This window comes from Trachypithecus francoisi, unplaced genomic scaffold (genome assembly GCF_009764315.1).
Source record: "Trachypithecus francoisi isolate TF-2019V2 unplaced genomic scaffold, Tfra_2.0 Lachesis_group16, whole genome shotgun sequence".
Taxonomy (NCBI): domain Eukaryota; kingdom Metazoa; phylum Chordata; class Mammalia; order Primates; family Cercopithecidae; genus Trachypithecus; species Trachypithecus francoisi.
Genome location: NW_022681461.1, coordinates 77,156,934 through 77,168,419, shown reverse-complemented (window position 1 = coordinate 77,168,419; position 11,486 = coordinate 77,156,934). Strand labels below are relative to the sequence as shown.

Genomic DNA, 11,486 nt, shown 5'->3' with positions numbered 1-11,486 from the left:
GATAAAGATCATCCGATGAGCTTATATTATCTACTGCCATTTGGTAACTGACATGCCCTGTTAGATTTCAAAATGAATGTCAAAGCATTAAGATACAAATACTATGACTGGAGTCCACCACAAAGTTGGCCATACTGTATTATAAGGAGAAAACCTGTAAAACAGATCCTTCAATCATGACCCCACCCACAAAAACAAGAAAAGCTTTAAACTCCTAAATTTAAAAAACTAAACAATGATGTTTTTTGTTTTATAGTGAACATTTCAAAGCCGTATATATATATATATACACACACACACACATATATATATATATATGTAGTATGATATTAAGAATTTAGATAGCTTCTTGGCTTCCTTATTCTGTCTTTATCTTCCATTCCATCAATCAATACTGAGAAAGTTCAAAATATCTTTTAAGCCTAAAAGATAGGCTTAGAATCCCAGCTAATATTCAGTCAGCTACGCTAGAACTAGAACCAAAAACCCATCTCATATTCTCCAGGAGTTGTTCCAGGATTCTGTGGAGTTCCATTACCTTGTTTTTGGGAGTAGGTGAGGGACATACACAGCACAGCAGACCCACCCTTGCTGTATAAAATGCTTATTAGGGAACAAACTTGCTGCTCACATGGATGATCTGGGACAGGGTCATCAAGGGGATTTTTGTCACACTTGGTAAAGAGAGGGATTGAAGAAGAGTCCACAGGTTTAAGGAAAACCCTGCGTTCACCCAGACTACTGTATGTTTGCTGCTGAAATTAGTGATCTAGATGATAAAGAAAGAAAACAGTTAAGGTAAAATATGCCAAAGGCGAACACATATTCAAAATAGCTTCTTTGGATTAAATTATCCTTTGGACAGTTGGGATATTTGGTTTGACTTTTAAAGAACACTAGTGCAATGTTCCATTTTTAAATCACACTACAATTAGAATCTAGCAATTGCCATGACATTTATTAGTTGTCAAAAAGCTTTACAATCAGTTTCATGATCAGAAAATAGAGCAAAATTTCAATATTGTTTTCTTTATAAAATTGATGAATTTCCAAAAACATAAAGGATCATTTGCTTTTTAAAAATGTCAGCTTCATCACATGATGTTCCCGAGATCTGATCCCAAAAGCTTCTCAAATTTTACCATCCATACTGTCCTTATTTGTAACTGAGACCCATCCGTTATTTTCCATCTGAAGCTGGAAAGAGTTAAGACAATTAGTATCTGTTTCACTCTGAAAAAAAAATTACAAAATTAAATAGTAACTATTTTCTTTTGCATTTTCCTTTTAACCAATTTTTAAAGTATGAGTCTAAAATAGAAAAGCTATCTCACCTTCTTCAGCAGTTTATAACAAAGTGAAAGAAGTTGGACTAAGAGAGCCATCATGGATCTTGTCTTTGTAATACACTTATCAACCTACAGTGACAAAAAGCATGCAAATGATATTCTAAAAGTAGTATTTAAAAGACCTTACCATTTATTTAGTTTTAACATGATAAAATTTTCTCCATATGGAAATCTAAGGGATTGTGAAAGATATATGGATTTAGGCACATGAGCTGACTTAAAGCCCCAGGACACAGGTGCAGGGGTCACTGCCTACATTTCATGTCTATCTCATGGAACCTCAGCAGAAAGAGTGGGTGAAAAAATTAATCATTCTACTGCAGGCTGTTTAGGGGCTTCTCAAAACACTCCAAATAGTGGAATTAAATCCCATCCTTTTGCAATTCCTTGCACTCTGCGTTGTGGGCACAAACCCATATTGTCTCAGACAAATTATGGGAGACCAGACTCGGAGGCACCTGTGTCCTAGTTACAGAAGTAATGACTTCAGAACTGAAGGGTAGCTGCTCAGTGCTATGGAATAAATGATGTCCCAAAAACTACTTTCTTTGGTGAATTTGCTACTCTCTGGGGTCAGTTATAAGGGTAGATAATAAATGATTCCTGTAGACAAGGCATGAAAAAAAGGAAATAAAATTGCCCTTCTGTGGGTATTAACACTTTATTTGAAGAAAAAGGGGCTTTCACTAACCAGATAAAGAGAGATGTGTGAAAGTTTTTCAAATGTCTCTTTTACCTTTAGAAATACTTTATTCTGCAAAGAAGTCTTAGTTACTGTCTGGAGCTGGTGGCATAGAGGAATTAGCTTGTTTATTTCCAGGAGAAGCATAAGCTTGTCATCATCTTTCAGCTGAAATGTAATTTAGCAAGTTATAACAGCCCACAACAAAACTCCATCTTTAATACCTTAAATACCTTTATACCTTGATATTATACCCCCAAAGTGGGTATATATAATACCACCACCAGCACCAGGCAGGTAGACATGTGTTACCTGTTTTGAAAAAGCTTGTACACTGGAAGTAAGCTTTAAACCCTCTGCAGCAAAAACCTGATAGAAAGAGAAAACACCACTATTTTAGACTGATGTCTATGGATAGTTGGTAAGAAATACACTTACTAATGTTTTTTACATAGAATTTAAAAAATAAAGCCTAGACATAAAAAGTCTGTCATGGAACTCCTAAACTTTTTCCTGTACCAGTAATGCACAAGGGTTTAACTGTTTTCAGAAGGAGTTTTCACAGACCAGATGCAGAATCCATCCCTGGAGAGGCTTCTCTACACCAGACCTCCAATTATTCTGGAGGGTCACGCAGATGTGTGATATTCAGCCACACAAATTATGTCTAGATTACTCAAGGGACCTAGAGCTTATCTCAAATATGCTCAATTATAAAAGGATGATGAATTTTCAAGCATGAGGTCAAAAGGGTTAGGACCTTCCCACTTCCATCTAGGCAAGACAAAATTTGTCACCCATCCATACGGACATTTGAGAGAACCAATCCAGGTGGTTGGTTTTTGTTGCTGGGTTTTTTTTTTTTTTTTTCAGATTAATTTTCACTATTCACCATGTACCATAAATTCTATAATTTAGTGAGATGAACAGGATGATGGAGAAGAACCGTGAAAAACAAAGTTGGTCAGGTATGATAGAAGTATTTAGGATATTATGTTAAGATGGTTTGCAGAGTATTTCAGAGTGAGATGCCAGGGGAGTAAAGGGAGGAAGGCTTAGTTTTAGGTGGCAGCAGTAATAATGGAGAGAACAGGGAAAATCTGAGAGTGATTTGTGAATGAAAGTAATAGGTCTTTGTAATAAATTAAAGAATACTAAGAAGGAGGAGGCAATAATTCCAGAGTTAGTTTTTACCCTCTATTCAAAAGGCTTAACACCTTGCTATCATTGGATAAAGTGATCTCAAGGTCAAATCGTACTTTGCAACCTTCCCTTTAAAAGGGAAACCAGTAAACTTTACATCTAGATTCCAACCAAATGAAATGATTCACTTCCCCAAGTGTTCCTTATCACTTCATGTTACCACTTTCTATTCTGCAAACTTTCTCTTTCCTTCTAGACTGCAAACCCCTTGGGGACAAAATCCATGTCTGTCTCATAGAGTATGATGATTTTAAAACTACCTGAAAGCTGATAACTCCCAAGTCTCTGTCTGCACTCCTGAACTATCCTGACATCTGTCTTGTACAGCCATCCCTCAGTATCCACGGGAGATTGGTTCCCAGACTTCCCCAAGGATACTAAAATCTGTAGATGCTTCAGTCCCTTAAATAAAACAGTGTAGTATTTGCATATAACCTACACACATCATCCCATATACTTTAAATCATCTCATCTCTAAATTATAATTATAGTTCATGTAAATACTAAGTAAATCGTAGTTATACTGTATTGTTTTTCCCCCCTTGGAACTCTAACTTGTTAAAATGTATTTTTTTTTAACTGTTATTATGTTTTATTGGTTTTCTTCCTTTTATTTTTTTTTTTGAGACAGGGGTCTCACTCTGTTGCCCAGAGTGAAGTGAAGTGGTGGGATCACAGCTCACTAAAGCCTCGACCTCCCAGGCTCAAGCAATCCTCCTGCCTCAGCCTCCCGAGTAGCTAGGACTACAGGTGTGTGCCACCATGCCCCGCTAGTTTTTATAAATTATTTTTTGTAGAGACAAGGTCTCACTATGTTGCCCAGGCTGGTCTCAAACTCCTGGACTCAAGTGATCCTCCCAGCTTGGTCTCCCAAAGTGCTAGGGTTATAGGAGTGAGCCATTGTGCCCAGCCTGTTTTTACTGTTTTGAATATTTTCAATCCATAGTTGGTTGAATCTGCAGTTGCAAAACCTGCAGATAGGGAAGGCCAAGTGTATATCCTATCTGACCTTGTACTTAACATGTGCAAAACAAAATGCTTGATTTCCACCCTCTAAATCTAGTATTCTCCCTCAGTGTTCCCTATCTCAGAAAATGGCACTACCACTTACTCTGTTGGCCGAGCCAAAAACCTTACTTAAAACATAATAGGATTGGCTGGGCGTGGTGGCTCAGGCCTGTAATCCTAGCACTTTGGGAGGCTAAGGTGGGCGAATCACAAGGTCAAGAGATGGAGACCATCCTGGCCAACATGGTGATGCCCCGTCTCTACTAAAAATACAAAAATTAGCTGGTTGTGGTAGCGCACACCTGTAGTCCCAGCTACTCGGGAGTCTGAGGCAGAAGAATCACTTGAACCCGGGAGGAAAGGTTGCAGTGAGCCGAGATCGTGCCACCTCACTCCAGCCTGACAACAGAGCGAGACTCCGTCTCAAAAAAAAAAAAAAAAAAATTTAAGTTCTCCCCATGGCCTACAGAGACATCACATTTTACCACTTTCCTTCTGGCTCACTTCACTCCCATCTATAATTACCTCCTTACTCTTGTGATACACCCAGCCCTACCCTGCACCTCAGGGCTTTGCACTTGTTCTGGCTATCTAAAATCCTCTACCCTCATTTATCCATTCAACTCTCTCACTTCATTACTGTCTCTACTCAAACATTAGCTCCTTAGAGAGGTCTTTTCTGACCACCCCTCTACCACCTCTGTATTCTAGTCCTACATGATTTTATCTCCAAGTACTTACATATGTGCACTGAATGCTTAAATTTTTATTGTCTATATTCTGCCACTAGAACATAAGCTCTATGGGGGCAGGAGGTTTGCCTTTTTCACTTTTCTCTACAGAGCTCTTTTCTCCCAGATCTGACATACAGCACAAGTTCAATAAATATTTGTTGAATGAAGTATGTGATTTTATGTTCATCACAGTTTGGAGACAATTCAATGGACACTGGTTTAATGACTAAGCTCACATAGGAAGAAGGTAAGTAGTGGATCTTTTGTAGTAAAACAACCCTACAGGGCAGTATGACAGAATGGACTTGGGACAAACTGAAAAAAAAAAAAGTCCAGCATTTATTTCAACTATCTTAAGCAAAATAGCTCATTTATAGTCTAGAGAAAAATCCGGAAGACATATTTTCTATAATACTTCTGATTACGTTGACAATCATCCTCTTATGCTGAAATCCCTTTCCTGCAGAATGCCAGACAAAACTATATAAGAATGATAAAGTGATAGAAATTTCTTTTCTTTTTTTTTTTTTTTTGAGACGGAATTTCTCTCTGTCACCCAGGCTGGAGTGCAGTGGCGTGATCTCAGCTCACTGCAAGCTCCGCCACCCAGGTTCACACCATTCTCCTGCCTCAGCCCCCCAAGTAGCTGGGACTGCAGGTGCCCGCAACCATGCCCAGCTAATTTTTTGTATTTTTAGTGGAGACGGAGTTTCACCATGTTAGCCAGGATGGTCTCAATCTCCTGACCTCATGATCCGCCCACCTCAGCCTCCCAAAGTGCTGGGATTACAGGTGTGAGCCACCGCGCCCAGCCTAATGTGATAGAAATTTCAAATCTCAGATATACATGGGAATACCAAAGGAAACTATATGAGTGATAAAATGACAGAAATTTCAAATTTACATACAAGAATGCTCTTGGTTCTAGAGAGGCAAACAGGCTAACATGGGGATCAGGGAAAACATAAAAGGAATTTTGCAACCCACTTGCCAATCTAAAACTTCTAACTAGAGGGAGTAGAATTATAGATAGGTCTACGTGGAGTCCTGTTAAGACACATGGCACAAGAGTGAGTGTTAGCATATCTGTCTCTCCTTTCATGCCCTAAATTATCATGAATATGGCAGGAAAGAAGGAAACTAACATGTACTTAATATCCTTTAATAGTCTTAAGCATTTTAACAGATGCTCTCTCATGTGTTATCTCATTTAATCAATATATTTTATCCAATTCGATAATGAAGAGGCCAAAAGTCTTTCTAGAACTCTGGATTTGCATTTGCTTACAGGGTATTTTCATCTACTTAGGTAAACCTAAAGCTTTTATTGCATCTGTTGACTATCAGTAAAGCCCATTCTACTTTATGCTCATAATATTTTAAGTTTCTTTCCAATGAGGTCAGGATAGTTTTGCAAAATATCACCGCAAGCCATCTACCTTTCTACGTTTCTACTGCTCTCTGTAGCACACAGGTATGTACAGATGTAAGCATATACACATGATGTAATAAATCATGTAGAAAACATTTATAACCCACTTTTAGCCCGAAATCAAAGTACTAGCATAAAATGGAAACAAGGCATACCTCTAGTTGATGAATTAAATCCTGAGAAGTTTTCAGTGGCCCCTCTCCTCTAAAATAAAATTGTTAAGAAGGTAACAAAAAGTTATTACCTGAAAATTTATTTTATAATATTAACATTTTATATTAACATGTAATAGAGGAGATACATTTGTGTATTAACAAATCCCAAATTTTGAAGAATAATATGAATAGATTGATAATATTGTAACTTTATTCTTAAAGCAACTTTAATTTTTTTTTTTTTTTTTTGAGACGGAGTTTCACTCTGTCGCCCAGGCTGGAGTGCAGTGGCCAGATCTCAGCTCACTGCAAGCTTCACCTCCCGGGTTTACGCCATTCTCCTGCCTCAGCCTCCTGAGTAGCTGGGACTACAGACGTCCGCCACCTCGCCCGGCTACTTTTTTGTATTTTTATGTAGAGATGGGGTTTCACCGTGTTAGCCAGGATGGTCTCGATCTCCTGACTTCATGATCCGCCCATCTCGGCCTCCCAAAGTGCTGGGATTACAGGCTTGAGCCACCACGCCCGGCCAAAGCAACTTTAATATTTAACAATTATTTCTTAGGATACTTTTTCCCCAAGTAAACCTTATGTATGTTAATTTCATAATATAAAAAAATTTAAACAAACAAGTTATATTGAAGTTCCATTTCTCTTTACCTTTTTCATTTTATTTCATAAATTAAATATGTGAGATCTGATAATGTCTTGACCAAAAGCCTTTGTTACATAATGGAAAGAGGATCAAACCAAAAGTCAGAACATTTCACTTCTAATTCTTATTTCAATTCTGGTAGTAACTCAGTTATCTAACCTTGATGAGGCATATCACTTAACATTCAATTTTGAGTTAATAAAGTAGTCATAATAATACTTGTGCTACCACTCTCATCAGAAGATTGAGGAACAGCAGATTAAAAACTACAAAGAAGAATTAAGAACCCTCAAAAATGAAAAGTAAATTATAGTAAGAATAACCAAATGCATTAAGAGGAGCAAAGAACTAGGGATAAGTCACAAAATCTGGAATCTAGTAGCAACCAGTTCTTCCACTTCAGAGACAGGAGATGTGAACATATCATTCCTGTTTGCCGATAAACCGTCATGAAGGTCAAATGAAATGATGAAGCAAAAACCACATTAAAAACTGTAAGGTACTAGTAAGTTTGAAATTTTGAAAAACTATAAGGCACTAGAAAATCTTAAATATATAAATTATTAAGAAATATGAATGATTACATGTAAATCATTAAGAAATATAAATTATTAAGACAACCTTAAACAGTAGCCTGAGGAACGGCTATAAATTTGACCAGCAAAACCACCACAAGGTATTTATCTATTACAGAAAAACCCATTTTATTCTCTGGAATATCATCACTACTATCCAATAACTATATTCTAGGAAGAAGTCCTATTCCACAGAGCTTCCCCTCATAGTGCAACCCCTCATGTTTCCCAGTGTACATGGGATACTCTCTACTATTCTGACACTTAAACAAAAAATACTGAGCATGCCATCCTGAAATATTCTGAAATAATAACTAATTAAAGGGGATGCTATAATCTTTTTTTAGAAAGTTGGCCAGACGTGGTGGCTCATGTCTGTAATCCCAGCACTTTGGGAGGCCAAGGTGGGCAGATCACTTGAGGTAAGGAGTTTGAGACCATCCTGGCTAACATGGCAAAACCCCATCTCTATTACAAATACAAAAATTAGGCCAGGCATGGTGGCTCACACGTGTAATCCCAGCACTTTGAGAGGCTGAGGAGGGCAGATCACCTGAGGTCAGGAGTTCGAGACCAGCCTCGCCAAAATGGTGAAATCCCATCTCTATTAAAACTACAAAAAGTAGCCGGGCATGGTGGCACATGCCTGTAGTCCCAGCTACTTGGGAGGCTGAGGCAGGAGAATCACTTGAACCCGGGAGACAGAGATTGCAGTGAGCCGAGATTGTGCCACTGCACTCCAGCCTGGGCAACAGAGCAAAACTCCGTCTTAAAAAAAAAAAAAAATTTTGTTTTAAATACAAAAATTAGCCAGGCATAATGATGTATGCCTGTAATCCCAGCTAATCAGGAGGCTGAGGCAACAGAATTGCTTGAACTCAGGAGGCGGAGGTTGCAGTGAGCCGAGATTATGCCACTGCACTCCAGCCTGGGCGACACAGCAAGGCTCGGTCTCAAAAGAAAAAAAAAAAACCAGAAAAGTCTACTGATGAACCCTTCATGTTGGAAGATTTTACATATCAAACTATATTCGTTAAGTAATAATATATTCCCCCAAGTCTTATTATTCAAAAACATTTTTTAAAAGCATGATTTTCATCACCATGGAAATAACTAGCTTGATTCCAGCCAAAAGCTGAGATTTTTGTTATTTCAGTTAGTCTGTGCAAATTTATTGTGGGTAAACACAGGAGTTCCATTTTGCATTCTTTCGGAGGCCTGGGCCATCAGATTATAAAAAGCTATGAACTTAAAAAGGTCAAAATTCATGTTGGGAAGACTCAAATCACAGGAGAAGCTTGCTAACAACAGTTAAGAACAATGGAAGGAAACCACCAAAGGAATGATCTCCAATGATGGAAAATATGATGATACTGACAAATGATAGCTAAACAGCAGCAAAATTTCTAACTCCTATCATTTCTGCCTTCTTTTTCCAGAGAATTATCTATCTAGAAAAAGTAGAAGACGTCATCAAGAGGAAAATGATGCCTCTAAGCTTGGGACTGCATCTTCCCCACTCTTAATCCTCCTTCTATAGGGAGGAATCTTCACCAGCACAGCATCCCTCACTTCTCTCTGCTGCCTCACCTAATCCCATCCCATAAAGGGAGTGGATCTTATCTTTTCAGTCTTCCTGGTGACTTGCAGAAAATAAATTGAATACATTAACCCTTTCTTTTCTCCTTTTTCTCTTGGAAGTGAAGCTGCCTTTGAGATACAACTGGTCTTCCACGTGTTTTATAGAGACACATTGTGTCCCTATGAGGTAAGACTTTGTAATTCTAGGGATCATTTTTCAAAACGTAATTGCCTACGGACATAAACTACATTCTCCAATATCAGCTTTATCAATATAAATGTTACCAGCTCCCATCCACCTATTCTTTTGCTTATTTTTCATTTTGCTCAAAACTTGGGTGGGAAAAGGGGGTGCTAATTATTTATTTTTTTAATTTTATTTTTTTAAATTTTTTTGAGATGGAGTCTCACCCTGTCACCCAGGCTGGAGTGCAGTGGCACGATCTCGGCTCACTGCAAGCTCCACCTCCCAATTTCACACCATTTTCCTGCCTCAGCCTCCCGAGTAGCTGGGACTACAGGTGACCGCCACCATGCCTGGCTAATTTTTGTATTTTTTTTTTTTTTAGTAGAGACAGGGTTTCACTGTGTTAACCAGCATGGTCTCGACCTCCTGACCTCGTGATCCGCCTGCCTCGGCCTCCCAAAGTGCTGGGAATACAGGCGTGAACCACCGCGCCCGGCAGGGGGTGCTATTTATTGAGTCCCAAATCCCACACAGTTGCAGAGATCCTTCACAACTTTAATTGAACTCAGTCTCTAGAATACTGAAGCAACCTACAGGTGTGTCCCACTGTGGATAACCTTTTCAAAATCAGAATGAGTAGGAGAGGAGCCAGAAAATTGGCGATATCAAGTATTTCCCAGGTTTCCAAAAGTGAAAAAGATAGATTTCAGAAACTGAGTGAAAGCTTGAAGTTATTCCTTGAGAAAATTCTAGAGTGGATTATTGAGCAGATAACTGATTTTAACTAAGCAGAATTACTATACCTTATGTATAGATTAGTATAATGGAAGACCGAAATATGACTAACATTAACATCAACAAGGCATTTGATCAAGACTCTTGTAATGTGAACAAGACAGAGAATATAGGTCAGATAACATTAAAGTTAGGGGAATTCTCTACATAATGAATGCTGACTCACAGATTTCGCACGCTGTTGACATAGGCCTCATAGCTCTATTCTGTGATCTGTGTCTAATCAATCTTTATCTGTATCTAGTCAATCACTGTATAAAAGCATAAAAGGCATGTTTTGTTAACGTACTGATGCTGGCTGGGAGAGGCATCAATATGCAGGAAAACAAAAAAGCAGGAAGTAAAATTATTTCAATGATGGAAAGTGGGCCGAAACCTAGCAGAAGATCCCTTCTAAATGTAAATCCTAATTAAATACATGTGTCTTCTTATTGCATTCACTTAAGTAACTTGTCACAGTAACTACTCTTAGTCTTTTTACCATATATTTGATACTGACTTTAACCTATCAATGATTTCCCATGGAACTTTTTTTCTTTACACCAGATATTATCATACTGATTTAAAAAATAAAAATACAACTACATTTACCTAGTAAATAAATACAGAGAATAGGCCATACTGGACATGTTCCGTCCATATTGAACAATCTCATTCTCCTGATCTTCCCACTTCTCAATTTCGCAGTCAGCATCAGAGGTGAGCAAACCCAGCTTCAGTCCAAGCTTTGCTATCTTGGCTTGCTCCTACGAAACATACATTTCAATCACAACGACTTTATCACTATGGATGTAAAAGGAAGATTAGATGTAGGAATGGGTCTTACCTCAGAGTCAGGCTTGTCTGGCTTTAATGATTTCAGGTTTCCATTATTCTTCTGTGACAATAAAAACATTAAGATTATCTTTAAAAGCAGTACATTAAACTGTAAGGAAATACAATAGTAATACAAAGCATAACAAAGTACTTGTAACAACAGTTTAAAATATTCAGTATGGGGGCGGAGCAAGATGGCCGAATAGGAACAGCTCCAGTCTCCAACTCCCAGCACGAGTGACACAGAAGACCGGTGATTTCTGCATTTTCAACTGAGGTACTGGGGTCATCTCACTAGGGAGTGCCGGACAATC

The 11,486-nt window shown here is 38.3% G+C and overlaps 1 protein-coding gene and 1 long non-coding RNA gene across 5 annotated transcripts in view; one reads left to right on the top strand and one right to left on the bottom strand.

Annotated features, from left to right (window-relative positions):
* Nucleotides 1-931: 931 nt before the first annotated feature.
* CTNNAL1 (catenin alpha like 1) overlaps nucleotides 932-11,486 on the bottom strand; it is an 80,552-nt gene continuing 69,997 nt past the window's right edge. For 3 of the 4 annotated variants that reach the window (XM_033237880.1, XM_033237881.1, XM_033237879.1), the window contains 7 exons: nucleotides 11,183-11,233; nucleotides 10,948-11,102; nucleotides 6,564-6,612; nucleotides 2,344-2,400; nucleotides 2,086-2,199; nucleotides 1,335-1,418; nucleotides 932-1,197 (listed from right to left, as the gene is read on the bottom strand). In XM_033237880.1, coding sequence (XP_033093771.1) covers nucleotides 1,132-1,197; nucleotides 1,335-1,418; nucleotides 2,086-2,199; nucleotides 2,344-2,400; nucleotides 6,564-6,612; nucleotides 10,948-11,102; nucleotides 11,183-11,233 — 576 coding nt within the window. In that variant the 3' untranslated portion in view covers nucleotides 932-1,131. Of the gene's footprint in view, nucleotides 1,198-1,334; nucleotides 1,419-2,085; nucleotides 2,200-2,343; nucleotides 2,401-6,563; nucleotides 6,613-9,941; nucleotides 10,608-10,947; nucleotides 11,103-11,182; nucleotides 11,234-11,486 lie in introns of those variants that run through there. The other variant, XM_033237882.1, reaches the window with a different exon arrangement.
* Nucleotides 4,631-9,464, top strand: LOC117098867. Its single transcript, XR_004443622.1, has 2 exons — nucleotides 4,631-5,223; nucleotides 9,233-9,464. It is a non-coding gene; the product is annotated as an uncharacterized LOC117098867 (long non-coding RNA).